General features: G+C 69.5%; 2 protein-coding genes across 3 annotated transcripts in view; one reads left to right on the top strand and one right to left on the bottom strand.

Moving 5' to 3' along the window:
- The window catches only part of CHLRE_12g524150v5 (uncharacterized protein), a 10,036-nt gene extending 3,886 nt beyond the window's left edge, over positions 1 to 6,150 (top strand). For both annotated transcript variants that reach the window (XM_043068428.1, XM_043068427.1), the window contains exons 8-12: positions 247 to 390; positions 897 to 1,078; positions 1,891 to 2,108; positions 2,470 to 5,263; positions 5,560 to 6,150. In XM_043068428.1, the coding sequence (XP_042918522.1) occupies positions 247 to 390; positions 897 to 1,078; positions 1,891 to 2,108; positions 2,470 to 5,263; positions 5,560 to 5,772 (3,551 nt within the window). In that variant the 3' untranslated portion in view covers positions 5,773 to 6,150. The remainder of the gene's footprint in view (positions 1 to 246; positions 391 to 896; positions 1,079 to 1,890; positions 2,109 to 2,469; positions 5,264 to 5,559) is intronic.
- Positions 6,151 to 6,172: 22 nt separating this feature from the next.
- Positions 6,173 to 14,984, bottom strand: CHLRE_12g524100v5 (uncharacterized protein). Its single transcript, XM_043068426.1, has 15 exons — positions 14,307 to 14,984; positions 13,955 to 14,114; positions 13,027 to 13,612; positions 12,571 to 12,749; positions 12,171 to 12,348; positions 11,616 to 11,796; positions 11,130 to 11,387; positions 10,601 to 10,846; positions 10,060 to 10,269; positions 9,784 to 9,876; positions 9,065 to 9,268; positions 8,423 to 8,748; positions 8,087 to 8,219; positions 7,484 to 7,648; positions 6,173 to 7,057 (listed from the first exon to the last, which is right to left on the bottom strand). Exons 1-15 carry the CDS (start codon positions 14,694 to 14,696, stop codon positions 6,776 to 6,778), a joined length of 3,591 nt encoding a protein of 1,196 aa, XP_042918521.1. The 5' UTR covers positions 14,697 to 14,984; the 3' UTR covers positions 6,173 to 6,775.
- Positions 14,985 to 14,986: the final 2 nt, after the last annotated feature.

Here is a 14,986-nt window from a genome sequence, read left to right as displayed (position 1 = left end):
GCTGGAAGTGGGTGGGTGTGGGTGGGTGGGTGGGTGTGGGTGTGGGCGCGGGTGTGTGTGCGTGGGTGTGTGTGGGTGTGTGGGTGGGTGGGTGGGTGTGGGTGTGGGCGCGGGTGGGTGTGTGTGTGGGGGGGGGGGGGGGGTAGCTTACTACAATCCCAACTAAGCCAAGACCCGGAAGACTCCTGAACAACCCGCCTCTTTCCTCTGCCTCCTCCTCCTCTCCCCCACCTGCCGCACCTCCAGGCCTGCACAAGCCCAACCAGCAGACGGTGGTGTTGGGCCGCGCGGTGCCGGCGCTGCTGCGGCCGCTGCCGCTGTGCCGGCTGCGCAGCCTGGGCGGCAAGTACGGCGAGCAGGTCATGAGCCAGCTGGGCGTCAGCACCGTGGGTGAGGGCGGGGGGGGGAGGGGGAGGGGGAGGGGGAGGGTGAGGGCGGGGTGAGGGCGGGGGCAGGTCGGGGTGAGGGCGGGGCAGGGGGAGGGCACGGGGAGGGCAGGGGGAGGGCAGGGGGAGGGCAAGGGGAGGGCAGGACAGGGCAGGGCAGGGCAAGGTGAGGGCAAGGGGAGGGGAGGTGATGTTTGCCTTGCCCAAGGAATGGAACTTATGGAAGAGGCGGTTGAGGCGCTAGGTGCAGTAGCGAGGGGTGTGGCTGTGGGAGCGGACGAGGAACCGGCGGCTGGACCCCGCAGTCAACGGCGACGACGCGGCCACGGTTCCCTTTGGTCATCGGTACGCAACCACTCGCCTTGCAACGCCTAATGTTTTTACTTGCTGTCCCCTCCCCTACTCCCCCTACTCCCCTGCTTGCACCCTGTTCCCAATGTCCTAACCTTGTAACCTTGCACCTGCTCGTGCGCCTGCCCTGCCCTGCCCTGCCCACTCGCTGTGCTGCAGGCGAGCTGTGGTCGGTGCCGGCGGCTCGGCTGGAGGCGCTGTTTGGCCAGGAGGCGGCGGCGGGGCTGGTGCGGCTGGCGGCGGGCATGGACGACGGCGAGGTGACGGCGCGGGTGGCGCCCAAGAGCATCGGCTGCGGCAAGACCTTCCGCGGCAGCAGCGCGCTCACAGGCATGGCGCAGGTGTGGCCGGCCGGGAGGGTGGGGTTTGTGAGGGGTTGTGTGTGTGTGTGTGTGTGTGTGTGTGTGTGTGTGTGTGTGTGTGTGTGTGTGTGTGTGTGTGTGTGTGTGTGTGTGTGTGCGTGTGTGTGTGTGTGTGTGTGTGTGTGTTGAAAAACGAAACGAAAGCCCGCCCAATGACGCGACGGAGTTACTTACCGATACCTACCATTTTACCGAGCGTCGCGCGACTGTCGTGACCCAGGTAGTCATACTTACCCGCGATAAGCCTGGAACCCCACGGGCGACCATTCGGCCTGACCCCGCGATGCACCTGTATGCGTCCATGCTCCGCACCCTGGGCGCGCTAAACAACGTTTACCCAGCACGCCTAATTCCCAGATTCCCGCCCGCTGGTCTTAGTCGAGCTCACCTATAGGCAAAAGCGGAAGCATGGGCATAGGGCGGCAGCGAGGAAGTGTCACGGGCAGGCGAATGGCAAAGGCGACAAGAGAGGCGGCGTGCAGCAGACAAGCTAGGTATCACGCGTCCCAAATCCCGCGTGTGTGTGTGGCCTGTTTCACCAGGCCCCATCACCCGCTGCCTGCTGCAACCCTAGCGGACCGCCTCTTGAAGCCCAGTGGCGCCCTTGGCACATGTTTTTCTACGCGTCCGCTCCAATGTGCAGATACGCACACACACACACACACACACACACACACACACACACACACACACACACACACACACACACACACACAGAGACACGCGCGCGTATATAATCATCAGCCTTAGGTCCAGTTTCACTGACACGCACACGTGCACACGTCACGCAGGTGGCCCACTGGCTGCGCGAGCTGGCTGGCGAGCTGGCGGAGCGCATCGAGGCGGACCGGGCGGAACACGAGCGCCTGCCCACCGCCCTCACGCTCAACCTGCAGGGGGGCGGAGGCGGAGACGCCAGCCACTCGCGCGCGGGCCGCCTGACGCGCGTGAGCGCCGAGGCCATCTGCGAGGAGGCCACTGCGCTGGCGAGGAAGTGGGCGGCGGAGAGGTGGGTGTGTAGGTGTGTGGGACGTGTGTGGGATGTGTGTGTAGGTGTGTATGTGTGTGTAGGGGCCACGCCACCTTGCCCACGCCACTCCACGGTCCATGAGCCCAAAAACATTAGCCCAAAAACATTACGCGTGTGTGTGTGTGTGTGTGTGTGTGTGTGTTTGTAGGGGTTGTGCGGGGCGGGTGCAGCTGGGTTGCGGGGTGGTACTGCGAGGGGTCAATTGAGGGCTGGTTTAAGCCATGTTCGCACCATGCGCAAACGCTGTCGCTGCGCGGCCCCCCACCCGACCTTCCTACACCTTCCCCGCCAACCTCCAACGCTGCACTGCCACCCCCCCCCCATGGCTACCCCCCCGCAGGCCCGGCTGGCGTGTGACGGGCCTGGCCATCACCGCGGCCAAGTTCGGCGCCGCCCCCACCGGCGCCTCCACCATCACCCGCTTCCTGCAGCAGCCCAAGCGGACCGCCTCCGCGGCGTCGGCGCCGGCAGGGCTGGCAGGGCCGGCAGGGCCGGCAGGGCTGGCAGCGGGGCCGTGCCAGGCCGGTGCCGTGGCGGCAGCAGCGGCTGCGGCGGCAGGAGGTGGGGGCGCGGCGGCAGCGGGTGGGGGCGCGGCGGGGCGCGTCAGGCCGGAGCCGGAGCTGGAGCTGGAGGCGGATGGAGTGCGAGAGGACGCAGTGGGGGCGCCCGCCGGAGCGTCAGGGAGGACGGCGCAGGGGATCAAGCGCCCCGCATCGCCGTCCCGGACGCTCAGCGCCACCACCACAGCCGCCGCCGCCACCACCACAGGCGGCAGCCATGCACGGTCGCAGTCGCAGCGGCGGTCCGGGTCCGGAGCGCCCGGGCGGCCCCACAAGCGCCAGCGCGGCGGCGGCGGCGGCGGCGGCAGCAACCGGGTGGCGGGGGGCGGCTCAGCCAGTGTGTTGTCGCTGCTGCAGCGGGCACAGCGGAGCACACAGGCCACCAGTGGCGGCGGAGCGGCGGCGGCGGCGGCGGCGGCGGCGGCGGCGGCGTCCAGCCGGCCTGTGGGGTCAGCAGCAGCGGCGGCCTCCGGCCGGCCTGCGGCGGCCTCAGGGTTGCAAGGCGGCGCATCTGGCCGGGGCGCGGACTTGAGTGCTGGCGGCGGGGACGTCGAGATGCGGCACATGCGTGAGCCGCTTGCGGCAACGGACATGGAGGAGGCGGCGGCGGAGGAGGAGGCGGCGGAGGAGGCGGCGGAGGCAGCGGAGACGGCGGCGGCTGAGGAGGAGGATGTGGAAGAGGAGGCACCCGAGGTGCTGACGGTGCTGTCTTCCAGCCAGTCGCATTCCCAGACCCACTCCCAGTCCCAGTCAGCTGGCGGCGGCGGCGGCGGCGGCGGCGGCGGCGGCGGTGGCGGCGGCGTGCGCAGTCCGGCAAGTGCGAGGGCCCTGCAGGCGCTGCTGCTGCAGCGTCCCCTTGCGGCGGCGGCGGCGGCGGCGGCGACACCAGCTGCACCGGCACTGGCTGCGGAGCCTGCTGCTGCAGCTACTGCTACTGCTGCTGCTACTGCCGGCCCCTGGGGTGCGGCTGGCGGCTTGGCCGGCTCGGCGAGCCCGCCCAGGCTGCTGCAGCCGCGCCGCGGGCCGCTGGCGCCGCCGCCGCGCGGCCCGTCCTCTCCGGGTGCTGCTGCAATAACAGCACCAGGTGCATCCGTATCACGTGCGGGCGCGGCGGAATGGGCGGACGCTGACACTGACATGTTGACCGTGACGCCGGCCAGTGGTGGTGGTGGTGGCGGTGGTGGTGGCGGTGGCGGTGGCGGTGGCGGTGGCGGTGGCGGTGGCGGTGGCGGTGGCGGTGGCGGTGGCGGTGGCGGTGGCAGTGCGGCGGCGGCAGGCGGCCCTGTTGGCAATCAGCAGGACCAGCCGCAGCAGCACCACCACCCGCACCTCCTGCCCAGCAGCAGCCAGCAGGGTGGCGGCACGCAGGGCGGCGGCACGCAGGGTGGCGGCACGCAGGGCGGCGGAACACAAGGCGGCGGCACGCAGCCAGTGGTTGGGTCGCTGCAGGCCTGGCTGGGGCCGGTGGGCGCCGGCGGGAGCCAGCCGCTGCAGCTGGCGCCCCCTCCTCAACCACAGCCACAGCCACAGCCGCAGCGACAGTCACAACCAACATTACCGCACTCCCAACAGCCCAGCGGCGGCCTGCAGGAGCACCAGCCGCCAGCTGCCGCCGCAGCCGCAGCCGCAGCCGCAGCCGCAGCCGCAGCCGCAGCCGCAGCCGCAGCCGCAGCCGCAGCCGCAGCCGCCTGTGCCCCTGACGGGTCACGGCCGCCCGCTGCCCGCGTCGGCGAGCAGCCAGCGCTGCCGCTACCGGGGAAGCGGCGCCCTCACCCGTCTCACACGTCTCACACGTCTCACATGCCTCATTGCGCGCGGCAAACGCCGGAGCCGCATGTACACCAAAGGACAGGGCACGACCGGAGCACACAGCAGGCGGGGCAAGAGCTGGACTTCGTGGCGGCGACAGACGACGAAGACGACGATGCTGATCACGATGGCGAGTACGGCGGCGGCTGTGAGCATGGGTCCGGCTTGGGCACTGGCGGCTGGCGCCGGACGGGAGCAGCAGACGGCGCCACGGACGCAGCTGCAGCGGCGGCCGCTGGTGCTGATGCTGATGTGGATGCGGATGCAGGCGGGGTGGTTGGGGCCCCTGCGCAGCCGCAGCCGCAGCTGCAGCTGCAGCCGCAAGATGATGACGGCCACGGCTGGGGCGCCGGAGGGGCAGGGCGCACGGAGCTAGGCAACGCGGAGGACGCGGAGGCAGCAGCGGGCGCAGGGGCCGTGTCGCCGGGGGCCTCGCCCGACCTGGTGATCATGAGCTCTGACGAGGAGGAGGGGGAGGGGGAGGAGGGCGGGGCTGTGATTGGCGCCGCGGCCTCGCCCTCTGTGGTCAGGAGCGGCGCGGCACGACAGCCCCACGCCCAGCCGCCGGGCGTGCGCAGCAGCAGTGGCGGTGGAGGTGGCGGACGGAGCCGCCGGGGCTCATCCGTGTCGCCGGCTGTGTCGCCTGCGGGCGGCGGCAGCTGGTCTGGTGGCGGTGGCGGCAGCGGCTGGTCTGGTGGTGGCGGCGGCCGGCTGCATCATGTGGATGAGCGGGTGCTGGCGGAGCTGCCGCCCGACATACGGGAGGTGAGGCAGGGGGGGGAGTGGGCAGCGGGGGAGTGGGAGGGAGGGAGGGAGGGGCTGCGGGGGAGTGGGCAGGGGGGAGTGGGCAGGGGGGAGTGGGTAGGGAGGGAGGTCGGGGCTGCTGGGTTTAACTTTAAACCAATCCCGTAAGGAACAGTCGCGCTGCAAGGAGAAACTGCTGGGGAGGGGGGCTGTGGGGGCGGAGTTGGGATGATGGCGCTGGATTGGCGTGCATTTGATACAGCGCGCAGGGGGGAAGAGTTAATACTGTGTGTCTTCACGTGTGTTCACGTGTGCAGGAGGTGCGGCGCAGTATGTGGGCGGCGGGTGGCACAGGCCGAGGCGCCGGCGGCGGGCGCCGCGGGGGCGGGGGCGGGGGCGGGGGCAGGCCACAGACTGGCGGCGGCCGAGGCAGGCGGGGCCGCACAGGGGCTGCCGCAGGCGGGGGCGGCGGGGGCGGCAGGCCGCCTCGTGCAGGGCAGGCCGACATACGCAGCATGCTGAGCAAGTGACCGGGACGTAGGTTGTGACGTGAATCGTGACGTGAATTGTAACGTTGGTTAATGACGTGGGTGATGGTGTAGGTTGTGAGAGATTGGCAAGGACAGCAGCGCGGGGTGTGATGGAGAGTGTTGACAGACATGACTGAGGGTGTGGTGCACCGTGCAGGCCACCACGGCCTGAAGAGTAGACGGCGGTGTTGGCGGCGGCGGTGGGAAACAGCTGTTGGACGGGATACGCCAATCCGCTGGCTGTGAGGTGTCCGGCACTCACTGACTCTCGCCAACCAATGCATGTCGGCTGGTGCCCGCTGGGCTGCTGGCATCCCAAAATCAAGCCGCCACCGCTGGCCGCGCTGAGTGCGTCTCAGGCACCGGGGGGTAATGATGGGGCCGAGGGGGGAAACAGCAGCGTGCGGGGCAACAGGTCGGTCGTTTGAAGGCCGTGGCAAGGCCGGTGTAGTAGGACAGTCGTCAAAAGACACATCTAGATGCCCCAGGGCGTTCACCGCAGGGTGATGTACCGAATGTGGTGTAGAACTACAGCGCCTACAGCCGGTGCGGCAGGACCCCAGCGCATAAGTTGCGTGAACACGAGGCCACGAGGCACACCTGGCTCCATCCACTGCCCCATACACGCAAGAAACACAACAAACACAAAGACATTCTCGCGACTCGGTGTTACAGGAAATGCGCACCGCAACGACGTACACGTCCTGGTGGCCCCGCCCCCCGGGCTCCAGCCGCCGTCATCATTTCACGACCGCCATCTCAACTCTCCCTCTTCGCGCATGTGTCGTGCCCTAACCACGTCCACATGCAGCCGCATTACCGTCTACCCATTTCCGCATTCCTACGCCCTGCCCCCCACTTTAGCTTGGGCTGGTATTTACAGCCCCCCGCCCCCAATCCCGGCCCCACCCCCGCCCCCGCCCCCGCCCACCTCACCCTCAACCCCACATCCCCGCACCCCCACCCCTCCGCTCCTCCCCATCCCTTCCCACCCCTGCCAGCCTCACAGCCTCAGCCCCAGCTGCGCCGCCACCGCGCCGCTGAAGGCCTCGGGCACGGGTCCGCCCAGCGCCGCCTCGTGCGCCGCCGCCTCCTCCCGCAGCCGCCCGCTGCTGACCAGCGCCGCGCTGGGCTCGGCGTAGCGCAGCAGCGCCGAGCGCAGCCAGGCGGCCAGCAGCGAGGACGCCGCCTCTGCGCGGCCGCCGCCGGGCTCGTCCATGGCGCCGCCGGCGGACTCGGCGTCGGCGGCGGCGCGGTTGAGCAGCCGGATGAAGCCCAGGTACATCTGAAGGGCGCAGGGTGTGCAGGGTGTGCAGGGTGTGTGTGTGTGTGTGTGCAGTGTGTGTGTATGTGTGTGTGTGTATGTATGTGCGTGTGTGTGTATGTGTGTGTGTATGTATGTGCGTGTGTGTGTGTGTGTGTGTGTGTGCAGGGCGTGAGAGAAAGACGGTGCAAGGAAGTGGGCGATAGGCTGCAACAGCAGGCTGCAGGGCCCGGCGGCTGCAGACCTGGCGCGCTGTGCTCCACATGGCCAAGCGCAGCCCAAGGATAGAAAGCGCCCTTCCCCCGCTGCCCCCTCCCCCCCCCACCAGCCCAGCCCAGCCCCCCCCCCCGCCCGCCCCGCCCTAGCCCTAGCCCTACGCCCCCATCCTCGCCCCCATCCTCGCCCCCATCCCCGCCCCAGTCCCCGTCCCAGCCCCAGTCCACCCACCAGCAGCAGTGCATCGTGCGCCGCGGCGCTGCTGCGCTCCAGCCTCAGCCGCACCGCGCCCAGGCAGCGCGCCGCCGCGTCCACCTGAGCCGCCACGTCGCGCTCGCGGGCCGCCAGGCCGGGCGCGCCCTGGGCCGCGCTGGCCACCACACCCGCGTGCAGAGCCTGCGCCGGACAGGGGGTACAGAGAAGTGGTTTACATTCATGACTAGTAATAGGAGAGTAAAAGTGGAAGACCGTAGGCTGTATTGGTGGAACAGCAGACGTTACCCATAACAGGTAGGGATGGATGAAGCGGGGCGCATGACTCATGACACGGAGGCGATGACGATGTCAATGATAAACAGGCGCGGGGTACAAGGAAGTAAGGAACACGGGCCCAAATGCCGCGCATCGCTCCCCCACGCCACTCCTTCCCCAATCCTAATGCTACTTCATCGAGCCCCCTCTCTTTCGCCGGGCTGGGGCATACAAGCCCCCCTGCCGGCCATGTTCCATGCAAAGCGTTCGAATAAATGGCTACCGCCCCCCACCACCCGTCTACCACTTCCTTAACTAATCATGAATGTAACCCCCAACCCCCCCCCCCGCCCTCAACCGCACCTGCAGCTGCCCCAGCTTCTTCTCCCAGTCCGCCACCTCGCTGGGCAGCTCCGCCGGCGCCGCCACCAGCCGGTCCAGCCCGTGGAACAGCACCTCCCAGCAACCCGCGCAGCGCACCGGGTCGTCCGCGCGGCTGCGTGCGCGCGTGTGTGAGTGGGTGTGTTTGTGCGTGTGTTTGGAGGGGGAGCGTCGTATTGGGGCGCATGTTCAGAGTTCTGGCAGGAGCCGCGTAGTAACGTACGGCGCAAGCACAGGATCAGGAGCCAGCGGCGGGACAGCAAACGGCAGACGTCGCCTACACGCACACACTACTGTGTACCATGCGCGCGCCCTCACCTTAGCGGGCAGTGCGGCTCGCCGTCGCCCTCCGCCTCCTTCGCCCCCGCCTCGCCGTCGCCCTCCTCCTCCTCCCGCTCCTGCTGCTCCATCTCCTCTCCCTCCGCCCCCTCCTCTCCCTCGCCGCCGCCTCCTCCTATCCGCAGCAGCCTCCTGCCGCCGCTGCTCCTCCCGCCCGCTGCCGCCTGCCTCCTCCCGGCCGGCGCCTCCAGGTCTGCGAACAGCGCCGCCACCAGCGCGGGGCCGTCCAGCACGTGCAGCGCAAGCAGCCGGTCCGTCACCAGCAGCAGCCGCTGAGGCTCGCAGGCGTGGTAGCGCCACAGCACCTAAGAGGAGGAAGGGGAGCGGGTTTGCGTTCATGACAGGTTAAGGAAGGGGTACGGGGTGGGGGGCGGGGCGGGAGGGGAGGGGCGGGGTGGGGCGGAGGCGTGTATGTGCATGCTGAGGCTGGCAGGGGTGGCGAGGAAGTAGCGGCGCTCACGCCCGTGCTCACAACCACACAACATACACACACACACACACACACACACACACACGCGCGCGCAACACCCATCATCGACATGCCCCGCCATCCTGTACCGCTCTTCCAGCCATCTTTGCAACCCCCCCTCCCCTCCTCCCCCCCAGGCTCCCGCCTCTCACCTCCAGCATGGCCACCTGGCCCGGACTGGCGCCCAGTGCCGCCGCCGCGCCGCGCCAGCTGCCCGGCGGCAGCGCGCCCAGCGCCGCCGCGTCGCCGTCCGCCTCCGCCAGCACCGCCCGCACCGCCTCGGCGTATCGCTCCACGGCCACGTGTAGGTGGCTGGGCGACTTGGCGCCCATGGCCAGCAGCAGCGTGGACACCACCTGGGGGGAGTGGGGTGGGGGTTTGCGTTTGGGGTGGGTTCATGATTAATCAAAAGATGTGATGGCGTAGCCAGGAACAGTGGGGTGTTGCAAGGATGTTTGGAGAAGCGGTACAGGATGCACTGAAGACTGGGGTGGGGTGGTCGCCGTTTAAGGGGAAAGGATGGGTTGAATCGCAAGCGGAGAGGGGCGGGGAGCAGTGGGAATGAGGGACAGAGGGGGTGGTTCGGGTGTTGGGAGTACGGCGGGGGTATCGAACAGGTGGGCATAAGGTTTGCCAGCACGACCGTATAGCAATGAGCTCAGCAGGTGAGGGCAACGGTCGCGCTTCTAAAACGCACACGAAGAGGTCGCGGGATGCAAGAAGAGGGGACAAGGCGGACTCCCCTGACTCCCTGGAGTACTGTGCCCTGCAAGGCGCTCATTGCGCCCGCCCGGCTCCCCGCTGGTTTAGTTTGGGCTGGTATTTACAACCCCCCCCGCCCGGCCCCCGGCCCCGCCTCGCCCATGCGCACCTGCGCCGGCGCCAGGGGCCCGTGTGTGTCCGCCAGCTCGCGCGTGTGGTCGTGGACCCAGTCCAGCGCCTTGGAGGACCACAGCGCAGACACCTGGGGAGTCGGGGGGGGGTCGGGGTCGGGACGAGGTTGGCACGTGCACGCAAGCAAAGCGTGAATCCCGTGGCTGGCTGGCTTCCAACACGTGACACGTCTTCCAGGGGCTGCACGCCGCCGCACACTCGACCAAGCACAAGCACACACGCCCCCCACACCAGCACACACAGCGTCGCCCACCTGCTCCGGCCGCAGCGAGCGGCTCTTGGTGGCCTGCTGCACCGAGGCGCTCTGCTTGCGGCACCACGTCACCAGCGCCGCCGCACACTCCGCCACGGCGTCGCCCGCCCACGGCGCCGGCGGCACCACCGCGCCCTCCTCGCCACCCTCCGCACCGCCGCCGCCGCCGCCGCCGGCCGCGCCGCCCTCCTTGTCGTCCACCTGCATCGCCTGCGGGTGTGTGTGTGTGTGTGTGTGTGTGTGTGTGTGTGTGTGTGTGTGTGTGTGTGTGTGTGTGCAAGGATGTTTGGAAAAGCGGTGCAGGGTGCACTGAAGACTGCAGACGAAGTCGTTGCCAAATGAAGGGGGGGGGGCGCACGGGCATGGGCGCGGGCGTGGGAACAGTGGGGCGGTAGAGGTGGCCGGGAGTGCTTTATTCCGTGGCCGCACGACTGCGCAACACTCTCTGTGCCCTTGTATAACCCCATCCCACAAACCCCGGCACTACCCGGCCCGCCGCCCCCGCCAGACCCCTCCTCCCCCCACACACCCACCCACCCACCTGCTCCCGGTCCTCCGCCTCCTCCAGCAGGTCCGGCATGTCCGCATCACCGCCCCCGCGCCCGCCGCGACCCCGCTGCTGCTGCTGCTGCTGCTGCTGCTGCCCCGCGCCACCTCCTCCTGCCGCCCCTCCTGCTCCTGGCCGCCTGTGGCTGTGCGGCATGTGCTGGTCCATGTTGCCGGGCAGCGGCGGCGCCACCTCGGCGGCGGGCGGCCCCAGCAGCGCCTGGAAGTAGGGCGGCAGCGACTGCGAGGCGGCGGAGAGGCGGAGGAGGCGGAGGAGGAAAGGACATGAGGGGGAGCGGAGGAAGAGGAGAGGAGGGAAGCAGGTGATTTAATGCTGTGCGGAGTGGAACCGGTAGGCTGCAGGAGGCGGTTTCAGCGACCAGTCCATGTCGTGTGCAGCCTCATCCAATCAGCCCTGACTACCCTGACCAACCCCAGCCCAGCCCCCCTGGCAACGCCAAGCACCCCAAAGCCTTCCGCTCCCAAACCACCCCCACTTCAAATAACCATGAATGTACCCCCACCTTGAACACGATGGGGTAGTCCGCCAGGCGCAGCAGCCTCGCCAGCAGCGCCGCGCAGAAGGCCCTCTGCGGGTCGTGCGGCGGCCTGTCGGTGACGGCCTGCCAGCGGTCCCAGGGCCACTGGTAGGAGAAGGAGGACAGGTGGTACGCCAGCCAGGAGGCCAGGCGACCCGCCAGCTCGGGGTCCAGCAGCGGCATGCAGGAGAACAGCTCGCGCACGCAGGAGGACAGCGCGCGCGCGAACTGGAAGTGCGGGACCTGCGCGCGCGTGTGTGAGTGCGTGTTGTGTTGTGTTTGTGTTGTGCTGTGTTGTGTGCGAGGGAGGCAGGTTTAAGCAAGACGGAGTGACAAGAGCCCTGCGCGACCGGGCCGGCTCGCAGCCCGCGGGCTCAGCTTGCACGGCCAACCACAACCGCGACACACCGCCACGCCCCCATTCCCCACACCCACCCCTCTGCTCGGCCCCTCTCTCCCCCCTCTCCCCACCTTGCACAGGTCCACCAGCAGGGTGCAGTATGCGGCGTGCGATAGCGCTGGCCCCGGCAGCCGCAGCATCTGGCCGAACAGCGCCTCCGCCACGAAGTTGCGCACGGTGGAGCGCTCCGACCCGAACACCGCCGCCAGGTGGTGAGGCAGCGCGCCCGACAGCGTCAGCACACAGGCGGTCCTGAGGGGGGGGGCAGGAGGAGGGGGAGGAGCGGTTAAACGCTTGAGCCACAGAAACAGCTGGGTCCCAATGGTCAAGTAATTCGCCGGCCCGGGAGGAGGGGGAGGAGGAGGACCGAGCGGTCTGAAGCAGGGAGGTGCTGGTACTGGGTTTTAACACACGCAGGGTTTATGGAGCAGCCCGCAGCAGGTGGGCCCGTGGTGCGGCGGCACACTGCCGCCGGCGCGCCCGCCGCCAGCCGCACCACCCTACACGCCTCACTGCTCGCCTCCAGCCTCCACGTCTATCACTGTGCTTGCTGGCTACCCACCCCGCCTCCAGTCCTGCCACTCCACCACCACCCCACCCCTTGCTTCCCCACCCTCGACCCCCACCTGTCGCTGCTGAGTGCCGCCAGCGTGTCCAGCACGTACTCCATCACCACCACCCGCTCGATGGCCGGCAGCTCGCCCTCCAGGTACTCGCGGCTCAGCAGCCGCAGCCCGCCGCGCGGCGGGAACAGGCGCCGCACGCGGGCCGCGGCCACGGCGGCAGGCAGCGACGGGTCCACGCCTGTGTGCATGTGCGCGGGTGCCAAAGGGGGGGTTACATTCATGATTATTTAAGAAGGGGGGCAGGCATTGAAGGGGCCGTGGGCTGCTGTCCCCCTGTTTGCCTGCGTCAACGCCCTCTCTCCAAGCCCCTTAATGCCACCCACCAAATCCTCCCTCTCCTCCCCCTCCTCCCCCCCTCCCTCTCCTCCCCTCCTCCCCCTCCTCCCCTCCTCCCCCTCACCCGGCGGCCATGCGCTGACCAGCAGCGGCGGCAGGTCGGCCAGCGAGTCGCCCGCCGCCAGCTTCTCCAGGTAGGCCAGGTGCGGATTGGGCAGCACCGCCACCTCCCACGCGTTGCCGGCGCACTCCGTCACCGCGTCCCACAGCTCCGTCACGAAGGAGGCGCCGCCGCTGTCGCTCCTGCGGGCGAGGCGGCAGCCGAGGCGGGCCGGGGCGAGGCGAGGCGGGACGTTCGGGGGCGCGGTCCATGCACATGAAGGGTGCGGAGGCCTCCTCTTCAGCCCTGTCCTCCTCTTTCCCCAGATCACACATCTACACCTACAAGCCTTCACTGGCACACACCTGCCCCTTCTGTGCTTCCCTATCTCGCCTGCCATTCCATCCCCGCCACCAAGACGTTTCTCCCCTCCCCTCCCCTCCCCTCCCCCCTCCCCCCACCCCCCCGACCCGCACCCACTTGGCGGCCAGGTCCTCCTCGCTCCTGGCCGCCAGCAGCGGCCTCAGCGCCTCGTCCTCCGCCACCGGCCGCGCCCCCATGTACCCCTCCAGCTTGGCCATCAGCGCAGCCAGGCTCAGCTCGCCGCCACCGCCCTCGCCCTCCGCCGGCACCACCGTCTCCGCCGCCGCCAGGTCGCGCCCGCACCACACCAGCGCCAGAAGCACGCTCCCCACCAGGAAGTCGCTCCACGGCTGAACCGCGCCGCCGCGCAGCAGCGCGCCGCCGGCCGCCAGGCCGGCGGCGGCTCCGCCGCCGCCGTCGCCTTCGGCGCCGGCGGCCTCCGCCTCCGCGGCGGCGGCGGCGCGCGCCAGCGCCGCCGACGCGGCGTCCACGACCGAGTTGAGTGCTGTGAGCAGCCATGCGGCTGGTACGACGTTGACGGCGTGCAGGGCGGCCAGGAAGCGCAGGAGCTGCTTGGCGCGGAAGGGGCGCGGCTGGCCGGGCGTGTCGGGCTGGGGCGCGGCCTCCAGAGTGGCGTTCAGGCCGTCGATGAGCGACAGCACCACGCGGCGGCTGAAGTCGGCGCGCTCGGTGTTGAGGATGCCTGAGGTTGGGGGTTGGGAGGTGGGGAGGAGGAGGAGGGCGGGAGGGCGGGAGGGGTGAACTGGGTTGGTGCGCAGAGGCGTGGAGCGCCGCGCGAACGCTGCAAGGAGGTCAGGCGGCTGTCCCAAAGCAGCCTCCCGCCCGCCGTTTTCCACCGCATGCACCATCCAGCTCGCCCCGCTGTGCCACTGCGTTCGTTTGTCGCATCGCTCGTACATGCCCCCATATCCACCCACCCCCTCCCGCCCCCTCGCCGCCCCCTCCCGCCCCTTCCCCCACCCTCATACACCCCCATCCCACCCCTTTTACGCCACCCCGTCCCTCCACCCCTCCCATCACCCACCCAGCACCAGCGCGTAGTGCTGCGTCTTGAAGCTGACCTCCACCGCCGCCTCCACCAGCAGCGCCGCCACGTGGTCGCCGCCGTGCTCCAGGTCGCGGCGGCAGCTCTTGAGCAGGTCGTCGAAGAAGCGCTCGTCACTCCACTCGTCGCGGGCGGAGCCCTGGCGGGGGCAGCGGGGCAGCGGGTGGGGTGGGTAGCGGGTGGGGTGGGCGGACACGCGCCCGGCATGAGCCGTCACACACCGCGCCCCTGCCTACATTCCGTCAATCAGCCGCGCCCCGTGCCTGCCTGCCTGCCTGCCTGCCTGCCTGCCTGTCCCCTCTCCACCCCCTCTCCACCCCCTCCTCCTCACCGTGTTGCGGTCGCACACGCCCAGCAGCTTGGCCACCAGCACGTGCTGCGGACTCAGCTTGGGCGGACCCTCCGCGCCCTCGTCGCGCCCGCGCTTGCCGCCCGCGCCAATGTAGCTGCGCTGGTAGCTGGCGCCGCCCCCGCCACCGCCGCGCCCGCCGCCGCCGTCGCCCGCACCCCCGCCGTGATAGCCGCCGCCGCCACCGCCACGGCCGTAGCTCCCGCGGCCGCCGCCGCGGCCACCGCCGCCGTCGCCGTGCCAGTGGCCGCGGCCGCCGCGACCGCCGCCCCGATAGCCCCCGCCGTCCCCCCCGCCATGGTGCCCTCCCCCGCCGCCGCCGCGGTGGCCACGGTGGCCCCCACCTCCTCCTCTGTTCTGGCGGTCTCCCATAATGCTCACTCCGCTGGCGTCAAGCCCGCGCCAAGCAAGCTAAATGCTCCAAGGGCGCCAAGTGCACGGGCGGACACCTTCCGGGCGTTTATTGTTGATAACTTTTATAAGCGTTAAATGAACGTGGTCATGGTTTTATGACCGCTCGATTCCCTGGCCCTAGCCTACAAACAAGATGCGATCTTTCTCTAGTCGCCGCCTCCACTTCCACAGGCGTTGGTTCCAATTGCAGTTTGTTCTTGACGTTCGCAGCTGGCTTCATTAAGTGCTAAATGGATTCTTTGGAAAAC

Source organism: Chlamydomonas reinhardtii, chromosome 12 (assembly GCF_000002595.2).
Source record: "Chlamydomonas reinhardtii strain CC-503 cw92 mt+ chromosome 12, whole genome shotgun sequence".
NCBI lineage: Eukaryota > Viridiplantae > Chlorophyta > Chlorophyceae > Chlamydomonadales > Chlamydomonadaceae > Chlamydomonas > Chlamydomonas reinhardtii.
This window is presented reverse-complemented; position numbering and strand designations above follow the sequence as displayed.